This window comes from Equus quagga, chromosome 20 (assembly GCF_021613505.1).
Source record: "Equus quagga isolate Etosha38 chromosome 20, UCLA_HA_Equagga_1.0, whole genome shotgun sequence".
NCBI classification, from domain to species: Eukaryota; Metazoa; Chordata; class Mammalia; order Perissodactyla; family Equidae; genus Equus; species Equus quagga.
The window spans coordinates 33,956,290-33,982,279 of record NC_060286.1 but is presented as its reverse complement, the minus strand read 5'-3'; the positions used below and the strand labels follow the sequence as shown (position 1 = coordinate 33,982,279).

Genomic DNA, 25,990 nt, shown 5'->3' with positions numbered 1-25,990 from the left:
GGTGCAGGGAAAGCCGTGCTTAGGGAGAAGTTTGTGGCTGTATATGCCTATATTAAAAAAGAGGAAAGACCTTAAATCAATGACCTAATTTTCCTCCTTAAAAAACAAAAACAAGAAGAGCAAATTAAGTCCAAAGAAAGCAGAAAAAAGGAAATAAGATTAAAGCATAAATAAATGAACTTGAAAATAAAAAAACAATAGACAGAATCAATGAAACTAAAAGTTGGTTCTTTATAAAGATCAACAAAACTGACAAACCTTCAGCTAGACTGACCAAGAAAAAATGAGAGGAGACTCAAATTACTAAAATCAGGACTGAAAGAGGGTCATTGCTATAGACCTCACAGAAATAAAAAGAATTATTAAGGAACACCATGAAGAATTGTGTGCCAACAAATCAGACAACCCGGGCGAAATGGACGAAATCCTACAAGGACAGAAACTACCAAAACTGACTCAAAAAGAAACAGAAAATCTGAAGAGACTTATAACAAGAAGTTGACACAGTAACCAAAAATCTTCCCTTAAAGTAAAGCCAGGACCAGACGGTGATTTCTACTCAATGGTTAAAGATGAATCAGCATGAATCCTTGACAAACTTCCAAAAATAGAAGAGGAGGGAACACATCCCAATTCGCTCTGTGAAGCCAGTATTACCCTGACAGCAAAGCCAGACATTAAAAGAAAACTATAGACCAACAACCATCATGAATATAGATGCAAAAATCCTTACCAAAATCCTGTTAAACTGAATCCAGCAACAGATAAAAAGGGTTATACACCATGGCCAAGTGGGATTCATCTCAGGAAGGCCGGTTTGGTTCAGCACATGAAATTCAATCGATCCACCGTACCAGGTTAGCAAAGAACAAAATTGCACAATCATGCCCATTGAAGCAAAAAGGTCATTTGCAAAACTCCAATACCTTTCCATGACAAACACTCAACAAACTGGAAACAGAGGAGAATTGCCTCAGCCTGGCAAAGGTCACCTACAAAAACCCACAGCTAGCATCACACTTCATGGTGAAGGACTGAACGCTTTCAACAAGATGAGGATGTCTGCTCTTAGCACTGCTACTCAACACTGGGCTGCAGGTTTTAGCCTGGGAAACGAGGCAAGAAAAAGCAGTAGAAGTCATTCAGATCGGAAAGGAAGACGTAAAACTATCCCTATTTGTAGACAGCATGATCTCGTATAGAGAAAATTCCAAGGAATGCACAAAAACACTATCAGGACTAACAAACAAGCTCAGCCAAGTTGCAAGACACAAGATTAATATACAAAATTTAGCTGTATTTCTCTACACAATGAACAATCTAAAAACAAAATTAAGAAAACAATTTCAGGGGCTGGCCGGGTGCTAGAGTGGTTAAGTTCGTGCACTCTGCTTCAGCAGCCTAGGGTTCACAGGTCTGGATTCCAGATGCAGAGACAGCACCACTCATCAAGCTGTGCTGTGGCAGCATCTCACATAAAATGGAGGAAGGTTGGCACAGGTGTTAGCTCAGCGACAATCTTCCTCAAGCAAAAAGAGGAAGATTGGTGATAGATGTTAGCTCAGGGCCAATCTTCCTCACACACACAAAAAAGGGGGAAAACAATTCCATTTACAATAGCATCAAAAAAGAAAAAAAATACTTAGGAATAAATGCAACAAAACAAGCACAAGGGTTTTTTTTTGCAGGGAAGGAGTCTCCCTGAGCTGACATCTGTTGCCCATCTTCCTCTTTCCTTTTCTCCCCAGAGCCCAGAGCATGGTTGTATATTCTAGTTGTAAGTCCTTCTAGTTCTTCTATGTGGGCCACCACCACAGCACGGCTACTGACAGACACGTGGTGTGGTTCCACGGCTGGGAAACAAACCCAGGCCACTGAAGCAGTGAGAGCGTCAAACTTTAACCACTAGCATCAGGGCTGGCTCAAGAAGTATAAGATTTATATGCTGAAGACTACCCACGTCATCAAAGGAAATTAAAGAGACTGAAATAAACAGAAAGACATCCTGTACACGGGTTGTAAGACTGAATATTAAATGGAAATACTCCCCAAACTGATCTAAGATTCAATGCAATCTCTATACAAATCTCAGCTGACCTTTTTTGCAGAAATTGACAAGCTGGTTCTGACATTTATACAGAAATGCAAGGGACCCAGAGTAGCCAAACCAATCTTGACAAAAGAGCAAAGTTGGAGGATTTACATGCCCCAGTTAAGAACCTTACAACAAAGCTACAGTATTCAAGAGAGTGTGCTACTGGCATAAGGATATTCAGATCAATGGAATAGAATTTAGGGTCCAGAAATAAGTTCATGCATTTAAGGTGAACTGATATTTAACAAGGGTGTCAAGACAATTCAATAGGGAAAGAATAATCTCACAATCTCTTTAACAACTGGTACTGGGACAACTGCATACCCACACGCAAAGGAATGAAATTGGACCCCTACCTCACACCATACAGAAAAATTAACTCAAATCGGATTGAAGATCTACATCTAAGAGGTGAAACTATGAAACTTTTAGACAAAAACATGGGCATAACTCTTCATGACCCTGGATTTGGCAATGGTTTCTTAAATGACACCAAAAACACAAGTCACAAAAGAAAAAATAGATAAATTGGACTTTATCAAAATCAAAAATGTTTGTGCCTCAAAGGACACTATCAAGGAAGTGAAAGACAACCCACAGAACAGGAGAAAATATCTGAAAGTCATATATAAAGGTCTAGACTTCAGAATAATATAAAGGACTCTTTTTTTTTTTTTTTGAGGAAGATTAGCACTGAGCTAACTGCTGCTGCCAATCCTCCTCTTTTTGCTGAGGAAGACTGGCCCTGAGCTCACATCCATGCCCATCTTTCTCTACTTTATATGTGGGACGCCTACCACAGCATGGCTTGCCAAGCAGTGCCATGTCCGCACCCCGGATCCACACTGGCAAACCCTGGGCCGCCGAAGTGGAACGTGTGCACTTAACCACTGCGCCACTGGGCCGGCCCCTATAAAGAACTCTTACAACTCAATAGTAAAAGCCCCAATTCAAAAAACGGTCAAAGGATTTGAATAGACAGTTCTCCAAAGAAGATATACATATATAAATGGCCGATAAGCACATGAAAAGATGTTCAATATCTTTAGCCATTAGGAATGCAAAGCAAAACTACTTCATATCCACAAGCATGACTATAATAAAAAAGATAATAACAAGTACTGGTGAAGATATGGGACAACAAGAACCCTCATCCACTGCTGGCGGGAATGTAAAATGGTACAGTCTCTTGGAAAATAATAGTCTGGCAGTTCCTCTATATGTTCACAAAAAAACCTGTACTCAAATGTTCATAGCAGCATTAGTCATAATAGTCAAAAAGTGGGAACAACCCCAAATATCCATCAAGTGATGGAAGGATAAAAAAAAGGTAGTACATAAAGACAATGACTATTATTCATCCATAAAAAGGAATGAACACGCTACAACACGGATGAACCTAGAAAACATTATGCCAAATGAAGGAAGCCAGACACAAAAGGCCACATATTATATGATTCCATTTACATGAAATATCTAGAACAGGCAGATCCACAGAGACAGAAAGTAGATTAGTGGTTGCCAGGGGAGGGCAAGAATGAGGAGTGAGTGATCACGGGGATGGAATTTCTTTTTGGAGTAATGGAAAATCTCTGGAATTATATAGTGGTAATGGTTGCACAACTTTGTGAACATCCTAAAAACCACTGAAGTGTACACTTTACAAGTGTGAATTTATGGTATATGGATTTCATCACAATAAAAAAAATTGCAAAGCAGACGGGCAAGAGCTTCAGCTCTGCACATCTGTGCTTGAATCTTCCTAAATCATTAAAAGCATATTTTCTGAAAAAAATAAAACCCAGCCTTCTTATAATAATGAGCCAAGAGAACATAGCGAGCTCAAAATCAGCAAATCATTCACGTATTCATCCTAGATGCTGCGTCTAGAAAAACACCTGTGTTCTCAGATCTTTCTCCACATGCACCTTTCTGCGCCTTGTCAGCCTTGCACAAACAGGAGGAAGGTTTCTTGCCTGATTGGTTTGTCCAAAATCTCTGGCTCGTCTCTTGTCAGCCCACGTCCCAACTCACCTAGGCTCCAGGAAAGGCCTAGGGCATCTCCAGAACTGCCCTACAACTCTGTATACAGGGGAAGAACTCACTTGAGGAATTGTAACCCTGGACACCTAAAAGCCCAGGAGTGTCTTTGCAGACGTATACAAATGGCACAGCAGAAGGATCAACTTATTTTCAATGACACCAGTTGCATCGAGTTTTTGTCTTTCTGCCTGGTGTGGGTTTTGCACCTGGTTTGGGCATCTACCCTGATCTGGCCGCACCCAGACAGCAAGCCTCATGGCTCACCATTGTTTCCTAGGAAAGGATGCTCCAACAGACCCATTCCACAACTGTGTTTTCCACCTGTTGGAGGTGACCCATTAGTAGATTGTGAAATTAACTAAGCGAATGGTAGCTAGAATTTTCTTAAAAAGAAATAGGAAATATGAGTTATTGTATGTAGTAAGAGTTAAATATTCCATGAGACTTCTGTTTCCTTTTTATAAATATCCGTTATGTCTGTTTATTTATTACTGGAGGTCATGGTCAAGTGTGGAAAACTTCCACAGGGCTCATTCTGGCCCCTGCCCCCGACGCCTTCCACCTGTCTTCAGCCTCCCTTTTGCTCTGACTCTTCTGGAAAAGCCTTTTCTCATTAACTGCTTTGAGTTTTAAGAATATTTATGAATTACTGAAACTCTACCCAAGCTGACCTATGGCCTCACTGCCCGAATCCACCATCTCCAGCTCTCTGGGACAGAGTGCAAACACAGAGCGCCTTCTGCACCAGTCTGGACCACACCATTAGCAGGAGGTGATGTGCTGTCCTATTTTCTAGCAGCCTGCACTGCGTAATTAGGCACTTCGCTCACTGTTTCGTTCCCTAATTGCTCTATACATTGTGCAGTGATCCAGGCCAAGACACGCCGTGGGCAAAGCTCTGGCATCTGACCTGGATTTCTATCCAGCTGGGTAACTCATCAGCTGTATGAGTCACTGGGCAAGCAGGCCCCCCCGAGCCTCATTTCCTCACCTTAAAATGGAGGTGATAGAAGCATCCTGGGGGCTTGGGAGCATGAGTACTCGTCAACGCACGGCCCAGAGAAGAGCATGTCTCACTATTACTGTTGGAACTGTTGATACAGACCCAGTTTCAGACACTGCCTGGAGCTGTCAGACCACAGCTCTCGACATCTGGCTTGGAAGTCACAGTCATGCCAAGTTTTGAAGCTGGAGGGCAAGCCACTCACAGGCAGGGACTCAGTGGTTCTTCCATGCCCGTGCCCGCAGCAGAGCCCCAGCCCACGCCCTGGCGGTGGCCGAGCTCAACACACATGAAATGAATGCGAGGTCACAAGGGCCGCCCAGGACATAGGGACAAGATCAGGAAAAGACCATCTGAAATAAAAACTAAAAAAAAAAAATCACACAGAGCGGACATGTATCCCCATTTGCAAGCCCATTCCCAGGAGAGGATTTCTACACATCGTGCTGACGAAATTAGGTATTTCCCGAACGTCTCTCAAGAGATCATGACACCTCGCCAGGACACGTTACTGGAATAGAGACATTAGAAAGCCCAAGTGCACATGACCAGGGTCAGGAGGCGCAGACAGCTGGAACCTATTCTGGGCCTTGTGGGATGTCTGGAGTTCTGATTTGGCAAGAATCCTGGGACACCTTTGGCAGCAATACCCTGACTAGGGGGTATTTCCTCCCAGCCACAACTGTGCTCCTGCCTGTGACTGGCCCAGGGGTGGCTCCAATCCGACTGAGTCTACTCCCCAGGACACTGAAATTGGGACCAGTTTCAATGTGTGTAGCTGGAACTGTGAAGTCAGCATGGCAGAGGCAGAGGAAGCTGGTCCGAGGGGCAAGGGATTAATCAGGGACAGGAACTGGGAGGGGGGCCTGCCTGACCATTTGTTGCCTGGTTCCACCTGGTCCTGATTTCCACCCGCACCAAACACCTCTGTACCTTTCTCATTAAATTCCCTTTCCTGCTCAAGCGAGCTCTAGCTGGCTTTTTACTTGTAACCACCGGGTCCCAAACAATAGAGTGATGAAGACAGAAACAGCCCTGCCACAGGGAGGGGCTTTTCATTCTGCCACCCTGGCCAAGTGCTTCTCACTCCTTGTTTTAATTCTGTGCTCACATGTGCCCCAGGATGCGGTCTCCTGAGCTGATGTGCCCACGAAGTGGGCCTCAGCCTCCTCCTCCGCCAAGCAAGAGGCAGAGACTAGATCGACTGTTCTCAAATCTGGCTGAACATCCACGTCACCTGGGGGGCTGGTTAACATATTGACTTCTGAGCCCCACCAGGATTCTAAAGATTCTGACTGCTTTAATGCCCTCGAGGTCCAAGGTCACGCTGCAATACACATTATCTTGCCAAACCCACATCTAAGGTGTCAAAAGATGTCCCCAGCATGTTTTAATCAGGTGTGGTAAGACACTGGCACGAAGGAGGTGGTTCAGAATATTGGGGTCTGGATTGGTCTGTTTGTGCGTGAAAGGCGTCTTCCCAGACGAGTAGTTTGCTTTAAGAAGGGGCTAACACCAAGCATTTCCGAGTCATAGGGGGCATTTGTAGTTCTTGTCTGGCCGGCATCCATCCCTTTAGTGTTAACAGCACACTAATGTTCCTTTGGGGAGCCAGCCCTCCATCCATGGCTGACCCCACCCCCTAGGTCTATGGCTGGGTGTGTGATTCAAGGTTGGCTAATGCTGTCTCCCATAGTGTGTTCATTCTCTGTGCCAGGCCCTATTTCAGGCACTGAGAATCCAACAGTGAACGAGACAGCAACGTTTGCCATTGAGAGGAGCACATAGGTTCGGGGCTGGGCACACAACCCACTGAGAGTCAACCCCAAGGATTTTGCTGAGAATCATTGCCTCTAAGATCTATTGTCCTTTCCTTCTTATTAACAGAAACCTATTTTGTTTGGCACAGTTTTCCAGCTAAAATCTTAACTTCCTAGGCTCCCTTGTAGGTAGGAGTGGCCACGGAGAGTTCTGGACAATGAGATGTAAGTGGAAGTCTACGTGGCAGGGCTTCTGGGAAGACGAGTATCTTCCTGACAAGAAGAGACAAGCTTCGTGACGTGCGTCTCCTGCCCTTTTTCCTTTCTCCTTGCTCCTGCCTGGAACATGGACACACTGGAGCCGCAGGAGCCAAATGGCAATCTTGGAGACAAAAGCCACCTGCGAAGGATGGCGGAACTGAAATGGGACATGGATGATAAGACAGAACTGCGAGAGTCCCTAATCTCAGGACATGTAATGTGATAAAATAAGTCCCGTGAGGTGAAGGCTCTGCCACTTGAATCTCCTGCTACACGACCCTTAACTCAGACAGAGGCAGCGCCCAGGCCCTGGGTTAACCCAGTGTCGCATGTCTACACGGCTGGTGGCCATCTTCACGAGCTGCCTGAGGATGAAACCAACCCAGGGAAAGCACTGCTGAGAGATGAGCAGTATCTTGTGACCATTTGAGCCCAATGTCCAGTTTTACCTGACGGTGGATTCTCCCTGTGTACCTGCCACTACGGGCTCTTTGGTTTAAACCAGCCTGAAGCGGGTTTCTCCAACATAAAGAGTCTAGACTAATTCATGGGTAAAATGATAGTTTAGAGGGTGACAGGGGTGATGGGACAGCGTCTACACTGACGGATCTCCCCCCACCACCACCGGGAACCCCTCCTGGCCCCCACTGCCACCCCTTCAAGTTCACCGGCAGGGATGCTGAGAGAGGCTAATCACGGACTCCAACTGATGTGCAAACATGAGAGAAAGGAGGATTGCTGTTTCTTTTACTAAGCTCTCAGATTTCTCTTTTGAAGTAGGAAATTACAATTTAATTATGTGAAAAAAATCTTAAAATGAACTGTAACAAAACAGATGGCTAATCATACTGGAGGAAAAAATTAAGAACAGATGCAGTCGCTGATGAAAAACTTCAAACAAATTAATTTGGACGGTTAACTAGACACTCCAATTAAGGGAGCGGTTAACTCGTGGTATGAGGGCTGCGTGAGTCACTGGACGGTGTAAAGCAGGTATTCACGGAGCCGGGAGCCAGAGGCGCCTACAGGATCCAGACAGTGCAGTTCTAGAACAGTGGCTCTCAAACTGAGTAGAAATCAGAAGCCCCTGGAGAGCTTGTTAGACCCTCCCTCCCCCAGAGCTAATGGTTTGGCAGGTCTGGAATGGGGGTACGAGACATTTCACTTCATTTCTAGCCAATAGAAACTTCCCTGATGCTGCTTCTCCTGGGACCCCTTTGAGAACCACCCATCTTGGTTAACTCTATTTAAAAACAACTGAAATATAATTAACATGTCATAAAATCCACCCATTGAAATGCACAACTACATGGATTTTAGCATATTAGAAAGCTGTGTAAGCATCAGCACTGTCTAATTCCAGAAGATTTTCATCACTCCCAAAGAAACCTGGTACCCATTAGTCATTCCCCATTCCCCCACCTCTCTCAAGCTCTGGCAACCACCAATCCACCTGCCTCTATAGATTTACCTATTTTGGAAACGCCATGTAAATGGGATCATAATATGTGGCCTTTTGCGACTGGCTTCTTTCACTTAGCATGTTTTCGAAGTTCTTCCACGTTGTATCATATATTAACACTCCATTCCTTTTTATGGGTGAATAATATTCCAGGATGTGCATGTACCATATTGTGTTCATCCGTTCATCACTTGACGGATATTTGGATTGTTCCTATGCTCTGGCTACTATGAGCAATGCTGCTATGAACATTCATGTACAAGTTTTTGTGTGGACACATGTTCTCATTTCTCTTGGGCATGTAACTAGGGGTGGCATCGCATCATATGGTAACTCCATGTTTAACTCTTTGAGGAACTGACAGTCTGTTTTCCAAGGGGCTGTACCATGTTACCTTTCCACCAGCAGTGTATGAGGGTTCCAACATACCCGCATCCTTGCCAGCACAGTGCTGTCTCCTTTGATTACAGGCATCCTAGTGGGTGTGAAGTGGGATCTCACCGTGGTTTTGATTTGCATTTTCCTTATGACTAATAACGCTGAGCATCTTTTCATGGATTTATTGGCTATTTGTATATCTTCTTTGGAGAACGGTCTATTCAAATCCTTTGCCCATTTATAAAAGTGGGTGTTTTTATTGTTGAGTTCTAAGAGTTCTGTATAGATTCTGGATACTAGATCCTTATCAGAAACATGATTTACAAATGTTTTCTCCGACTTTGAGTTGTCTTTTCACTTTCTTCATAGTGTCCTATACAAAGTTTTTAATTTTGATGAAGTGCAATTCATGCTTTTCTTTGGCTACTTAGGCTTCTGTTATATTTAAGAAACCATGGTCTAACCCAAGGCCATAAATATATACACCTATATTTTCTTATAAGAGTTTCATATTTTTAGCTATCACTCTCAGGTTCCTGTTTCATATTGAGTTAACTTTTGTATATGGTGTGAATTAGGAGTCTAGCTTCATTTTTTTTTAATGCGGTTATCCAGTTGTCCTGGCACCATTTGTTGAAAAGATTTCTTAAAACAGATTTGGAGAGATTGCACGGAACCTGTACATCAAGTTGAGGACTTCTGCCATCTTAAAATTTTTCAGTCCTCCTATTAATGAACATAGGATATCTTTCCATTTAGATCTTCCTCAATTTCTTTCAGAAACATTTTGTAGTTTTCAGTGGGCAAGTCTTGTACTGCATTTGTTAAATCTATTCCTAAGTATTTTATTCCTTTTAATGCTATTGTAAATGGAATTGTTTATTGCTAATGTAGAGAAATATAATTCGACTTTGTATATAGATCTTGTACCCTGCAAGTTTATTCATTCTAACAGTTCTTTTTGCTGCATTCCTTAGGATTTTCTATACACAAGATCGTACTATTTACAAATACAAATAGTTTCACTTCTTCCTTTCCAATATGAGGTCTTTTATTTTTTCTTTCCAATTTGCCCTGGCTAGAACCTCCAGCACGACATTGAACAGAGGTGGTGAGAGCGACATCTTTGTCTTGCTCCTGATCTTAGGGAGAAATCTTTCAGTCCCTCACCATTACAAGTATGATGATAGCTGTGGGTTTTCTGTAGATGTCCTTTATCAGGTTCAGGAAGTTTGCATCTATTCCTAGCGTGTCGAGTGTTTTTTCATCAAGAAAGGGTGTTGGATTTTGTCAAAGGTTTTTCCCTATGGAGAGGACCATGTGGTTTCTGTCCCTTATTCTAACAACGAGGATTGTTACGTTGTTTCTCATATTTTGAACCAACCTTGCATTCCTGGGATAAGTGTCATTTGGTTAACTCCATTTTATAAAGAGGAAAACCAAGTCCCAAGAAGGTTAATGAACTGCCCAAAATCTCACAGAAAATTAGTAACAGAGCCACAGACAGACACTGCTTCCCCAGCCAGCAGCCTCGAGCCGGCCTTGGTGGGGAGTCAAAGGGCTGTGGGTGAAGGTGGAGCATTGCCAAGGTCGGGTTAACGACCGGCCACCTCGCCTTGATCCAACATCTGTGCCATGCCTCACATCTTGGAGGTGGTTTTCACACACACTCTTTGTTCTTCATGTCAGTTTTGGGGGACAGGTATTCCCCCCATTTCACAGGTAAGTAAACCGAGGTTTGGTGAAATTCAGTGACTCCTATAAACATCTCAGACAGCGGGAGGGAGTGCCAGGACTTGAACGCAGGTCTTTAGAGTCTAAATCCTGGCTCCTCTGTTCTACACTGCCCCTGAGTCCCAGGATTTTGAGGCCTGTGGAAGTCCTTTTTCTGCCCACCGGCTGATAGGGGTGTCAACTATCACATTAGAGCTTCATACTTTTGGCTCAGGGGTGTGATCCAAACAGAAAAATCCTCTTGAGAAGGGGCACCGCTAGAGTTTTCTTATTCCTTGGGGTGAATGAACTTCAGAATCAATAATTTTTAGTTGTTTTTAATGCACTTTTGTTTTATCCTTCGATTTAGACTTAGCCATTAGATTGCCTTCAGAGGACACAGATGCTTCACAGTTAACAGTTGGCTAGACTGCCGGGTTCAAATCCTAGCTCTGGGATATGATAGCTGTGTGACCTTGGGTAAGTATCTAGCCTCTCTGTATCTCAGTTTTCTCATCTGCAAAATGGGATAACAGTTCCTATCTCATAGCACTACTGTGAGACTGAAAATGAGCCAGCACATATGACGTATTTAGAATAACGCCTGGTGCAGAGGAAGCCCTACATTTTAGCTACCGTTGTTAACCACCACGTTAACTTCCACCTACTGAGTACCTACTATTGTCAAACACCGGGTTGGGTGGTTTTACAGAGACTAGAACAGCTTCAGAGAGATAAGGCCACTCACCCAAGGTCACACAGCTAGGAGGTGGCAGATCCAGGAGTCCAACACCAAACCTCTTAGTGACACCATCCTGACTCCCGGGGGGCTGGTTTTGATGGTGAGGGCCCTAGAGGGGCAAGGAGGGGTCCCATGGGAAGCAGACGAGGTCAGGGCTGCAATCAAACTAAGCTGCCACGCTGAGGTTTGGGGGGAAGGGGGAGGATGAAAGGGAGGATGGGAGAGAAAACGCTAGGCTTCAGTAAGGTCAGAGGCAGGTGCTGCTGAGGGCAGACACAGCAGTCCGGGCCGGGGGCACAGAGACCAAAGGCCCAGGAAGATACGCCCAGCAGCCCAGCGCAGAGACCTGCAGAGCCCGTGGGGGCTGAGAGAGGCCTTCCCCAGGGAGGCAGCCCAGGCTCTGTCTCCCCGTCACGCTGGCACAGTCAGGTAACACGGTTCGGCCTCTGGGACCCTGTTCACGTGTCCCCACGAAGGCAGCTGCCTTTCCAAGAAGGGGGCCAGACCAGACCTGCACACCGGGATCTCCCAGTTCTCCCAGTCAACGGAGAAGCCAGGGCCAGTGTTCCCTCAGCCGGTGAGGACCCCAGGGACCCCCGTCCCGGCTCTGCAGACCTGCCCACAGCCCCTACTGTGTCCATCTCTGGGACTGGAAGTAAACAGGTCCCAGAGCTGCAAGGACATCGGAGTTGATACACCGGCTCTCTTATTCTAAAGACGACCCCAAGTTACGGCCGGCTTTGCACCCCACCTCAGGAATCTCAAGGCTTCCGGCAAAAGAGAATCCTTCCGTTCTCTGTCCCTCTCTGCTGCGTGGCAGCAGGTGCACCCTCAACCTCTCTGAGCCTCCACGTCCTCATGTGTGAGATGGTAGCAATTGCCCCGCCTCAAGCAGTTGTGGGGAGGCTAAAGAAAACAGGAAGTACGGAGCTCTTTGTCCTGCCTCTGAAAGCCTCACCTCGAACTGGAGGCCCTGGAGAGTGTGAGAGAGAGGCTGCTGGTGTTAGGAACACCCAAAGGAGTCAAGAACACTTGCTGCTCCTCCAGGCTGCCAGCAGCCCTCCCCTGAAACATCCAGCAAACCCGCTACGGTGGGGTGGGGCTGCCGTGCTCCTGGTGTCTGCAGACCACACAGACTGGCCGCCGGCCAGCTCCCTGCGCTTCCTCCTGCTGCTCCCTGCAGCCCAGGGGACATCCTGGCCGGGCAGAGGCCCTCTCAGCCCAGGTCAACGCTGGAACCAGGCAGAGGACATCACTTTGGAGTCCGGCCGAGCTGGGTACCAGCCCCTCCCATGTCACCTGCTCCCCTGTATGCAGGCTCCCGAGGCCCCATCTCCTCACCTGGGAAACGGGGCCACACCAGCCATCTGGCAGGGCCATGCTGCAGACTCTAAGCTCCGCATCCGAGGTGTCGACTAAGGAGGTGCCTGAGGAAGGATGTGTCTGCCAAGTTCTGGGCTGAGGCCCTGTGTCTTCCTGTCTCACTATGAGATTGAAAGCTGCACGGGTCCCTCACCAGGTCTGCTTGGGTCTAAGTCAAGCCATCAGTTCAGACTGGTTTTATTGCCTTTCTCCAAGCTGCACTACAGCTCCACGAAAGTGGACATGCTGAGCGGCCTTCGGCAGCCCCTCCTTCCAGTGTGTCCTCAGAGGCATCTCCCAGACTCCCTTGCAGCTGAAGTTCTGGATTCAAAATAGGTTCCCTAGGGGCCGGCCCTGTGGCCGAGTGGTTAAGTTTGTGCGCTCCGCTCTGGTGGCCCAGGATTTCATGGGTTCGGATCCTGGGCGTGGACCTGGCACTGCTCATCAGGCCATGCTGAGGCGGTGTCCCACATGGCACAGCCAGAAGGACCCACAGCTAGAATATACAACTATGCCCTCGGTGGGAGGGGAAGGGGGGGGGCTTTGGGGAGAAGAAGAAAAAAAAAAAGAAGAAGATTGGCAATAGATGTCAGCTCAGGTGTTTCTACAGACAGTAGAAACAGATGTTAAAACAAACAAACAGGTTCTCTAACTTGAAAAGCAGAATTGCGGAGGGGCCGGGCTTTCTGCTGCTTGACGCACTGCCGTCTGCATGGCTCTGGGAGCTGGCTTTGCTGCCCCAGCGTGTCCTAGCCCAGGCAGTGGCTGAGTGGCATCAGAGACAGTCCCTGAGGCTTGACGAGCATCACAGGGTCCAGTGTGTGCTGCTGGGGGTGTGCAGGCACAGCCGGGGCAGCGGCCTCTTGGTCCCTGGATCACAGCTCTGACAGTGAGGTTCTGGAAACCCCCGGCTCCCCACCTCCCCAATTCTGGCGTGCTGGCAGGGCCAGCCAGTCCAGCTGGGGGAGCTCTGGGAGTCGTTGCTGGTGCCCACGATTGCAGAAGGCACCTAGGTCTCTGTATTAATTTCCATTTCTCCTCATCTGAGATAAGCTACAGCCATCATCTCCTGATGATGTTAGAGGCCCTTGTCATAGACACCCACAGGGATGCAGGCATGTGTGGGCTCAGCCCCTCTGCCCTCAGGACCAGTCTTCCTAGGGGCCACCAAAGCCATACTGGCCAGCACAGCTGACTGACCAGGGGTGGACACCGGACCTCTGGGCTGACGGCATTTTCTCTCGGGACTCTGGAATTCAGAGGCAACACCAGTGAGCTAAGTCAGGGAGGCTGGAACTGTCACAGGTCAGTCTGGGGCCACCGGGAGGCCACACTCTGCCTGTGGACCAACAGTGAATTTGAGAAAGCTGGTCTGCAGCCAAGGAGCAAAATGAGACAGGCTTGCAGAGAGAAGCGAAAACAAGAGCCAGGAAGAGCCTCGACCTCCCCTGAGGCCGAGTCCAGCCATTTCGCTGCTCTCAGGATCCAGGACACGCTCAGGGGAGCTCGTGCAGGTGTCTGTTGTGGCATCCGAAGAGGCTGCAGGATTGTAGCACGTGCCAGCACATGGGGGGTCCCGGGCCCCTTTGCCTCCCACCTCCCAGCTGCACTGTGCTGGCCCGGCTGCAGGGGCGTCTCGGAGGGGATCCCAGACACGTGGCCTGGACGCCTGGTTCTGTCTGGTCGAGACCACCCCTTGGGGAAGCCCCTGGCACTCGGTTTCCTGCTTTGGAATATAAGGCGGCTGGTCTAAAATTCCCAAGATCTCCCTTAACCCTAAGATTCAGAGAAAGTTTGTTGCTAATCACAGGTAACTTGGAGGAAAACGGCTTTCATTTAGATCGAAAAAATACTGAGGGGGCCAGCCAGGTGACACAGCAGTTCAGTTCGCACCTTCCACTTTGGCAGCCCCGGGTGTGCGGTTCAGACCCTTGGTGCGGACATGGCACTGCTTGGCAAGCCATGCTGTGGCGGCATCGCACATATAAAGTAGAGGAAGATGGGCACGGATGTTAGCTCAGGGCCAGTCTTCCTCAGCAAAAAGAGGAGGATTGGCAACAGATGTCAGCTCACCAAAAAAAAAAAAAGAATTACTAAAAAAGGGGGGGAGATCAAAAATAAGAGCTCTCAGAAATTTATGGTAATGAATTTAAAAAAATGTTGAGCCTTTTTCTTCATTGTACTCTGCTAGCTATTTTTATAAACCACTCATCACCAGAAAGTGGAAATAATCCAAATGCCCATCAAGAGGTGAATGGATACATGCGGTCAATCCATACGGTGGAATATTACTCAGCCATAAAAAAGGAATGACGTACCGATCCACGCTACAACACGGATGAGCCTTAGAAACATCATGCTAAGTACAAGAAGCCAGTCACCAAAGGCCAAACATCGTATGATTCCATTTAATTGAAATGCCCAGAACAGATAAATCCAAAGAGACGGAAAGTAGAGGAGTGGTGGCCAGGAGACGGGAGGAGCGATGAGGAATAACTGAAAATGGGCAGGGGTCTCTTTTGGGGGAGGTGAAGATGCTCTAAAGTCGACTGTGGTGATGGCTGCACAACTTTGTGAACATACTAAAAGCCATTCAATTGTATACTTTAAAGGTGTGACTTATAAGTGAATTATATCTCAATAAAGCTGTCATATTAAACAGTAAAAAGTTCAGCCAGCGTTCGTTCTAATTTGGCTGTGAACTGACACCTCACTGCTCCACAAACAGTGATCGACAAGGACGCTTCTTTGAAATCCTGGCTTTGCCTTATGACACAATCTACTGAATGTGCAATTTCTCGTGTGGCAAGAGCAAGATCGTTTCCACCACAAAGCGCTGCGTGTCTCTGGGGGCCTGGAACAGCTGGGAACCACGTCCAGAATTTCACATGTCACTGAGCCCACAGCACCTGCAGCGTCTCCTCTGCTTTCGCAGCTGTGCCGAGGAGAGAACAGGGGAGCAGAGCTTTCTAGAGCTCTATTTCTGCAGCATCCCCCTTACCGGGTTTAGAGAGACTCAACCGACCCACCCGAACCGTGGGTCTCTCCTCCCACCAGGACCGTGCAGAACTGAGGGAGACGGGGGGTGGGTGGGCAGAATAAGGTCCCGAGCTTCCCGAAATCCGATTGCCTGTGTTGAGTTTGGTTACAATAAAGGAAGAGAGGGGTTAGTGTGCCAGCCAGGCCTGAAGAGGGCACGTCAGGTCCCCGATGGCTCAGAATTCAACTCACTTCAACAAGGTTTACTAACACAGACACACGTCACTTGGCACCCTGTGTACAAGCTAGAATTTGCTAACAACCTGGACAGAAGCAAGTACTTCCTCATGGCTCCAAAGGAATGGAGAGCCGGAACGTTCCATTAGGTGGCCGACAGTGTTGTCCCCTAAGCACATGTGGGGTCAGAATGCCAGTGCAAATCCTGGCTCTTCCCCTTCCTGCTGTGTGACCTTGGGCAACTAAAGCTCTCTGTGCCTCAGTTTCTTCACCTGGGAAATGGGGACAATAAAAGTAGCCACCTTCGAGGGCTGGCATGAGGACTTGATGAGCTAATATGTGTGAAGCACCTCCCCAGGTCCACAGTAAGTTCTCACCAGGTCTGACCTCCTGTTCCTGTTCCCAGAACCTCCACAGGCCTGCACTCTGTGAAACCACATGCACCCCGCAGTCCCTCCACTGAAATGAGCTGAACTGCATTGTGGGTCCAGGGTACATATACATCTGAGGCCATTCACCCGCTCAGTGACAGGCCTGGGGCTTGTGGTCTGGGACTCTGCTCTCCACTGGACCAGGCCAGGATGGTGTCCACAGCTCAGGAGGCACAGGGTGGAAGAGTGGCTCCCCGCATAATGGCTATGTGACTTGGGAAGTCCCATAACCTCTCTGAGCCTCAGTTTTCCTCTCTGCAAAATGAGGATAATGTTAAGGCCTCCCTCACAAGGCAGCTGTGAGGGTTAAAGGAAAGTGCACAGAACAAAGAGGCAGTACTGCACAGTGGTTAGCACGGGCTGCCCAGGTTGGAAACGCTGCTTGCCACTTAGGAGCTGGGTAACCACCGGCAAGTCACCTAACCTCTCTGTGATTCCCTTTCCTTCTCTGTCTATGGAGAGAACCACTCCCACCTCACGTGTGGTGAGGATTAAATGAGGGAATACAGGGCATGGCATACAGAAGCCCCGTAAGAATCACCCATTTTTCACTTAGGGTCTAACACACAGCCCATCACCAATAGACGCTGGCTGTAAAACAGCCCAGAGGTGAGGACCAGCATCCCAGTACAGAGGATGCGACTTCCTCACCCATTTGGGGGCAACAGAGAGAAGCCCCGTGGGAGGACCAGGCTGTGGTCAGACTGTAAGTCAGCCACAAACAGCCTGCGTGCAGGGCATTCCCCGGCCGACCACTTCAGGGCAGTGCCAGGGCTGGAGGCCACAGCTTCCTAGGAGAGAGAACTCCTCCTCCCCCTCCTCTTCCCTGGCCAACAGCTGGCCCGGGAGGCCTAAGGACCGGCCTCCGTGCCCAGAGCGGGAAGAGCACAGGTGCGTTCGGTGCTGATGCAAATCCAGCAGCAGACCAGGCGAGCCCCAGAGCCAGGCTGCCTGGTGCCCTGGAACTCTGGTCAGGCAGGAGGGCAGAGCCGGGCTGCAGGCTGGCGCATCTACCTCCTCCGGGATCGGCGGTGTTACCGGGAAGGAGATGATGAACAAAGTGCACGGAGGGGTTATCTGCCTGCATTTGCCCCGCCAGCCCGGAAGCTCCCAGAGAGCAGACACCAGGGCTGTCCTGTGCCCACCCAGACCCCCAAAGCCCAGAAGAGTGTGGTGCTGTTTTCCACCGACTGGAATCATCTTGTCTGCAGCCCAGTGCCCGCACACAGCAGTGCTCGGGAGATGCTGGTTCCTCTCCCCGACCCTCAGAGGACCCGGCTCCCCGTCTCCACTGGGACCCTCCTAGAATACTGTTTGCAGCCCAACCAGGAGAGGATACGAGAAGCTGGGGCTAACAGAAGCCACGGGATTCAAGCACACTGTGACCCGAATTCACACCTCCTGAGGACCTACTATGTGTCAGACAGTGCACAGAGGCGGCGGCCCATGATCTTAGTTACTACCCGGGGCAACCCCAGGAGGCAAGTGCTGTCGCCCCGATTTGTGGATGAGGGGCGGAGCTTCAGGGAGTGAAGCAGCTTGCCCACGGCCACAGCGCTGCTAAGTGGGAGAAGTGAGATGCAAACCCGGGACTCCTGGATGCCGGAGCCGGCCCCCAGCCCGTCTCCACAACATAGAAGAGCTGCAAGGAGGGCGAGGAAGTGACTTGTGGTTTCTAAGGGCAACATCTGGAAACACATCCACAGGGACACAAAGGGACACTTCTGCAGGGACACGGAGAGCCCCGGCCTAGTCCTGAGGACAAGAAGAGGCGAGCACTGGGCGGCAGCTCTCGGCCCTTGGCTCTGCTGCAGGCGAGCCCAGGGGAACATCCTGGAGCCTCAGCTTGAAGAGGGAGGTGGCCCAAGTACAAGAGGAAGTCCTGCCCCGCCAGGAAGGGCAGAGCTCCCCCAGAAGGACTCCCGGGTGCAGAGAATGTGGGAGCTCTCTGGTCTGAGCCCTCGTGAGAGAACAGCATCTAAGACCCTCACCCTGAGAGGTGACCCACCCAGAGTCCCCGCAGGGAGTAGATCCGACTCCCCACAGCCACTTCCCAGGGGAGCAGCAGGTCTGGGGACAAGGACGGGGGAGGGGGCGGTAGGCCCTGGGGTCCACCCCACCCAATCCTGCCAAACTCAAGGTTTTACGGAAATGGAAAGATGAGTTGACCTTACACAGAGCCGCCTTACTCGACAGAGTAGCGGCCACCAAGAAGGGCACATCCCTTCTCGGGCTTCCTGGAGAACCCTAGTCAGCGCGCAGCATCAGGACCAGGACTCAGATGAAGTGGCCCCATCGGGCCCCACCTCTGTAAAATGGGGATTCCACCTCCCATATCCTGGGGCCGGAGAACAGAACCCACCGAACCAGACCCCCTTCTCGGTCCTCCCCCAGCAAGCGAGGCTGCTCCCAGGATCGTGGCTGCTTCTCCCTCCCTGTGACCACACTCCAGGCCTCTCTGGTGTCAGGTCTCCAGGCCTCGAGGAAACCCCTTTGGTGTCCGCAGCCCCAAGTCCCTGTACTCGGCCCCACGTGGACTGGGGACAGGAACCGGGCTGGTGACGTGAGGATGTGGGGCTGTGGGGCTGTGTGGGGTACCCAGGGCTCCAGACCCAAGGCCCGTGTCGGAACCTCCTATGAACACAGAATAAGAAATGCTGGGTGGGGCCCCGCGCTGGGTCATCGCCTGGGGGCAGGCTCTCCTCTGGGTGGACACTGCCCTCCCATGATCTCACCCGCAGAAATCTCCTTCCTCCTGGTGTTTACAAACAGGGGCACTGACATAGGTTCCTGGATCTGGAGAAGACCACCCCTCCTCTCTGTGTCCCACACCCGGCCCCAGGGCCCCAGCTCCCACGCAGCGCAGTGTGACCTTCAGCCCTCCAGACAAGCTGGCTGAGCACGACCTCTGCTCCCACAGAGCGTCCGGCAGGTGTGCTGACGTGCCAGGTGGTGGTGGAGGCGGGCCGAGACACAGACCCCCAAGGCTTCTGGTCAGCAGAGGGGTCGAGGGAGCTGGGCTCCTGCGTGACCTCAGTGCAGGGACAAATTTCATTTCCTGGGCCTGCCTTTCATGTGGAAGAGCGCTGGAAGGTGCTGACCAGGGGCAGCTACTCCTAACGCGGCCAGGACCCAGGCCTCAGCCGGAGAGGGTGTGGAAGTGCAGATTCCCAGGCCCCACTCCCATGTTTGGAAAGTCGGGGTTTTGGACCCAGGCCCTGAGTTTTGGGAAGAGCCCCTGGGTGGCTGTGATTAGCACGCCCCAGAAGCTCTGACCCAGAGGCTCCAAGGAAGCCCCGTGACTCCCAGCGGAGCCCACATTTCCATGATGAAGCACAGTGGCTGGACATCGCGGCCCGAGCACGCCCACGCCACCCACCTGGGGACAGGAGTGTTCCCATAAAGATGGGGGCAAGGAACTGCACAGCCTCTCACCCCCTACAGTCACCTCCCAAATTAGGTCCTCTGCGAGCCTGATGTTCAACACAGAGTTCTTTTCAGAAAAACATCAAGTTCTGGACTTGAAAATCCTAGAATTCTGCTGCCTCTCGCGATGGCAGGATGCCAAGGAAACCCTCCGAGATTGGGGCCAAACGGCAGAGGCCGCCACTTCCCGTCTCAGATTGCAGAGGAGTTTGGTGAAAGATGAAGGCAGACTGCGTGTGTCTGGGGACCCTCTCGCACGCGAACTCCTGAATCCATTCATTTGACAGACATTTAGTGAGACCTACCATGAGTCAGGCACGGGCACTGGGGACACGGCAGTGAAGGAAAGAGACAAAGATCTCTGCCCTGTAGACCTGACATTTTACTTGGGGGAGATACACAAGATAAGAAACACATAAAATACTTCAAATAGGGTGGTCAGGGAAGCAAGAAAGCCACATGGAAGCAGAGACCTGATGAAGGTGAAGGAGTCAGCTATATGCATAGGTGGGGAAAGTGCATTCTAGCAAAGGGCAAGTGCAAAGGTCCTGGGGCAGGAGCACACCTGGTGAGTTCTAGGAAGGACAGCGAGGAGGCCAGTGTGGCTGGAGCAGAGGGCACAGGAGGGGGAAGAACAGAAGCGGAGGTCAACAAAGAGCCGGTAGTGAGATGACACTGGGCCTCGGAGGTCAGTGAGACGGGAGGATGCTAAGAGCTCGGGCAGAGTTGTGGTCTGATCTGACTTATTTATGGGTAGGAGATGTTGTCAGCTGTATGAAGTGTAACCATCTAAGGACCATTTGTGGCCTTGGAATATCCTGTCCTGGCAAATAAGTAATGCACGGGCGAAACAGCGTGCCCCGGCTGGAGGGGGTGGAGACTCTGTGCGTGGCCATAAAAATAACGGTGGTGGTTGCTTTTCTTACTGCCACAGACAGACCAGCGGCCCTGGGCCCTACAGGGGTTCCTGGGACTTGCCACGTCCCCAGCGGGCCTGCTGTCGGGCACACAGGCTCCCCACGCTCGGCAGTCCCTGCGTCCGACTGCAGCTCTGATCCCCAGTTCAGCGCTGACGGGGTGACGACCGGGTGCCTCCTAAGCACCCAGTGACCCAGTGTGGACCCTTCACAGCCGCCCTCCCCACCCTCACGGGTCCAGCTCCCCATCCTGAAGACCTGGGCTCGGTCCCCGTGGAGCCCCGCCCCGCAGAACTCACCGGGCACGGAGAAGGGGGACAGGAAGGCAGCCTCGACCGGCTGGGGCTCTGGGGGCGGCGGGGGCGGCGGGGGCTGCTGCTCCGGCTCCCGCGGAGGGTCTTCGGGGTTTTCCACGGGAACGTTCCCATTTTCGATGTTCTCGTGCCGCCCGTTCTGAAGAGGCTTGCTGCTCACGCCGTCCGCTGAGTTGATCAGCCTCTGTCGCTGTGGGGACAGGAGGCAAGAGCGACGCCAAGACGTGTGACAAAGTGTCACACTGGGGCTTTGTTCCTTCTACATCCACGGCCCTTCGAGGTTTCTAGAACAACACTCCTGGGTGTCGGTCTGCTTGGGAAATGGCCTGAGAACCTTGAGATAGACCCAAATTTGCTCGCTTCCATTGGGACCGATACCAGGAAGCCCTGGGGACTGGTCAGAGCCCCGGCTCTCTCCTTCCTGTGCCTAATGACAGCCCAGCCCACAACACTGGGCGACAGTGGTCATTCCGGCCCCCCCAGCGGATGTTTAGAAGCCACCTGAGACAGTCACAGGAGAGGCCCTGCCGAGTTTAATTTGCTTTTTAGATACACTATGCAAAAAAGTGCACAGCTCAATGATGTTTTGGATCACGATGGAGAACGCTTCCTGCCCCTTAGAAGACGCCCTCAGACACTTCCTTGTCTCTGTGCCCCTCTCTCCAGATGTAACCAACGCAACCACAATTCTTTTATAAATATCAATTAGTTTTTCCTGAACTTGAACTTCATATAAATGGATTCAAACAGGATGTATTATTTTATACCTGGCTTCTTTCACTCAACCTAATATCCATGAGATTCATCCATGCTGTTGCACGAATCAGTAGTTTATTATTTTTCATGGGTGTATAGTATTCCCTTGTATAAATAACCCACAATGGATCCTTTGCCTGTGGATGGGCATTGGGTTGTTTTCCCTTTGCAGTTATTATGAAGAACGCTGCTATGAAGATTTGTGTACATGTCTTTTTGTGGACACATCCTCATTTCCCGTGGGTATTTACCTAGGCGTGGAATTGCTAGGTCATAAGGTTTTACACTTGCACAAGCAATGGATTAGAATTTCAGGTGCTTTCCATCCTTGGCAACACTGGTATTGTCCTCTTAATTTTAGCCATCCTGGCGGATGCGTGGTGGTGTCTAATTGTGGTTTTAACCCACATTTCCCCGACGACTAACGATGGTGAGCCTCTTACTGAGTTACTGGCCATTTGGAGAGCCTCCGCTGTCCAAGTCTCGCCACGTCTAATGGGTGGCCCTGAACCAACCTGTCCCCTCCCCGCCCCATCTCACTGCAGCTACTGACAAAGGCTGCCCCCTCCCCCCGAGCGGAAGCTGATCTTTCTCGCCAAGTCCGAGAGTTTCCGCCAAACCAGGGAAAGGCAGAAGCTATGCTCCAAGAAATCACCAGGTCTCCACTTCCCCGGGAATCTGCTTGCCCTTGCACATTTCACCTTTATCTGACTCTCGTTACAGATATTTACGGGGCAGCTTGAGGCTCTGTGGGTAATGCTGGTCACACAACGGACACACATTCCCTCCAACGACTTCGGCAGGAGACCAAGCGCCCGTAAACGTGTCCCCAAGGCCACACTCTATAAGCGTGAGCCCAGCGCCCATCCTTGTGTTACTGGAAGTAAAAAAACGTCCTTCTCACTTAAAATGGAAGCATGCTATTTCTCTAAGAGAAAGAAGAATCGACCATTTAACTGCCTTCATGTGAGTTTTAGGCAGGGACTCCTAAATCATGAAGTCCAGGGTGGGGTAGAAATTTAAAAAGTTTTTTTCTTACAAGTGTGTCCACAACATTTAGCCTACCAAAAAGAGCAAAATGATCCATGCCTGAGACTCAGGCCCAGACCTGGAGGCACAGTATTGTGTTATCCAAGTAGGGTTAAATGACAGGTCATCCTTATAGTCAAAAAAAAAAAAAAAAAAAAATTAGGTGTGCAAAGACAGAATTGTAAGGAGGGAGTGTAACTTAGTAGCAACATGGATAGGGGACAGGGTCATGACTAGCTTAACAGCAATCAACAGAGGATTGTCCCTGGAAAAAATATCTAAAGCTATCTGAGGTTGTATTAAAAGAGGCATAGATTAGAACACAAAGGTGGTGACGGATCCACATGTAGAGAGAGACAAACAGGAAGGTTTTCACAGGAGAGTAACTAGATGGTGAGGACTGGAACCCTGCCACATCTGAGAGGATGGGAGGTCCCAAGGATGTTTAGACTCAAGGAGAAAATTACGGGGGTGCTGTCTGATGTTCAAAGGGCTGCCACATGGAAGAAGCAATAACAAGCAATTTGAGCAGGGGCTGGATATTACAGAGGGAATAAAGATATAGAAGAAGTGGGTAGGGGAGGTGGACTAGATTGACCCCTAAGAATCTATGCAGTCTCCCTTTTGCAGTCTAGGCTCAGAGTTGGGTCGGAATTCCTGTTCTGCCCTTATTAGCTGTGTGGCTTTGGGCAAATTACTTCACCTCTCTGATAAATTGGAGACTCCATCATCTGGCTCAGAAGGTCATTAAGAGGGTTAACGCCGTAACACAGGTAAGCACCCCGCACCTGCCTGGCGCACAGCAGGAGCTAGTCAATTACAGCTGGCTGGACCAGGTCCAAACGACCAGCATCCAGGTATGAGATGAGGAGAGAGTTGTGGGGATGAAGGAGGTGGGGGACCAGCTAGGACGGCTTCACAAAGGGGGAGGGGAAACTGAGGGTGGGTGAAATTCTGGGCCCCTTGGCAACGCATCCCCGTGGCTGTGGGTGAGGACAGTGAGGACAGGGGTAGCCCTGGAGCGAAGGCAAAGCAGAGCCCTCCCTCCGCGCCCTTCGCATCCCCCCAGTACTCACCCCCCAAACCCTCCCGGAGGACGAGCAAATGAGGGCCTCGCCCCATAGGCATTTCTACCACCGGTTAATTTCAGCTTTGCAGACTTCTCTGTAACATTCTGGAATTTAAATGACTGAAGAGAAAATGAGACCAAAGGGTCTTAAGAGACAACCTCGAAACTGGGCGCTTTGGGGTTTTTATTCTCCCCACTCCCCTTCCAACATCAATTTCCCCAATGACACCGCTCAGCTTCCTTTCGGTTGTGCGTCACTGAGATTTTCAGAGCTGGAGGCCTTCCCGCCCGCCACCCTCAGACAGAGAAACTGAGGCCCAGGAAGACTGAGCGAGTTAACTGCTAAAACAAGGTTTTCCCAGCAGCTTCAAACATTTGGGGGCATGACAACGAGCACTGCGCCGGCTCACCAAACCCCTTTATGTCCCTGGCTGCATACGCCATGAAAAACACACTATACACCTATATCCCCTGAATCCTTACTAGTTGTTCAAACTCCCCTCCCACCCGCAGCGGGCACAATTATCACCCTCACAAAAAATGGGCAGGATTCGGTACAATTTCACTGATTTAAATTTTACCAATTTGGATCAAAATAATTCCGAAAGATTCCAAGCTTGCAATGTTTCCCTTTCTTAATACACATTCCACAGAGAGGGCACATTACGTAGGAAATTAAAGCAGAAATGATCAAAATGCAGAACCTTTCAGCAGCGTGCAATCTCATGCCTGCAAAGCACCAGTGTGCCAACTACCGGCTGTCAGCCATGGAAGCTTCCAGCTCTCTGGTAACCACCTGGGTCTGAGGTTATGGTCTGAAAACTCCAAGATGCACATCCGCAGCGAAGGCTGGGAAGCTGGGAAGCAATAAGCCTGTTAGCTTTGCTATACTGTTTGCACATTAAATAATATTCAAACTTATTTAATTTTTTTTCCAAATAAGAAAGAGACGAGGCACAAAATCCAAGCAGAGCAGACGGGTAAGAGCGGAAGGACGTCCCCAGAGGTAACCACCATTCACCAGTGTCTGTTTCCTCCTAGAATCGTTCTAGCCCTGGAGAACAGGTGTGTACACCTCTTGTTTTGACCTAAATAACCTTTTAAAGAAACTATCCATACTTCGGACTGGCCTTCTCCAATCAGTTTAACGCGAGGGCCTGAGAAAACCTTTCGTGGACCATCTCCGGCACGGTCTTCAATTGCTGCCTCCCTTCAATTCAACCCCCTGGGGCCACTGGCTGCCTGGGGGGGATGTTCGGCTTCTTCCTTAAACAGGTGCAGTGATCAATGCCAGCCCGGCAGAGGATGCCCTGGTGGCCCAACACCAGCAGTGTCCCGACAAGCCAGGGCCGCCCCCCACCCCATGCCCCCACTGGCTCTCACGGTCCTCTACGCACACTCACCTCATTAATGATGATCCTGCTGGCCATCCGCAGCCGCGTCCTGGGCCCAAACTTATTGGTGATCATCACGCGGAGGCCGGCCTCCGGGAAGCTGAACTTGGGAGGGCTGGAGCTCAGGACCTCGTCCACCATCACCACTGGGTTTTTGCCATACGGTGGCTCCTCCTTCACTATATTGAGCACAACGCCAGGATTAGTGCTGAGATGCCCCTGGGGACAGCACCCAAGAGCTGGGCGGCTGACCTCCCCTGGGGTCTAGGACTTCCCGGGGCTGTGGTCCCAGCAGCGGCCTGGGAGCCTCGCTTCAGCTCCTCGCATTTGCCAAAGTGTGCCACTGGCTCCGGACCGCCGGCTGACTCGGCCTCTTAGAGCCCGTGGTCCCCCTGCTATAGCCCCTCATGGACAGACACCCCACACCAATCCTTCCACCAACGGATGCCCCCCCTCCTCTGGGGCCCAGTCTTGGCTAACTGCGAGGGTGTCTCAGTTCCTCCTCTTAGCCTCCCAGGGCAGCCCACCTATAGACAGGGTCCCTGCTGCCTCTCACCGTGACTGTGAGGGGATCTTCCCCTCTCCCTATTCCCAGAGGCTCAGACGAAACTTTACAAAC

At 50.2% G+C, this 25,990-nt stretch overlaps 1 protein-coding gene across 1 annotated transcript in view; it reads right to left on the bottom strand.

The window, feature by feature from the left end:
• SLC24A4 (solute carrier family 24 member 4) overlaps positions 1 to 25,990 on the bottom strand; it is a 156,527-nt gene that overhangs the window by 20,160 nt on the left and 110,377 nt on the right. The window contains exons 11-12 of the mRNA XM_046647791.1: positions 25,381 to 25,550; positions 21,109 to 21,313 (exon numbers count right to left, since the gene is read on the bottom strand). Of these exons, the coding sequence (XP_046503747.1) occupies positions 21,109 to 21,313; positions 25,381 to 25,550 (375 nt within the window). The remainder of the gene's footprint in view (positions 1 to 21,108; positions 21,314 to 25,380; positions 25,551 to 25,990) is intronic.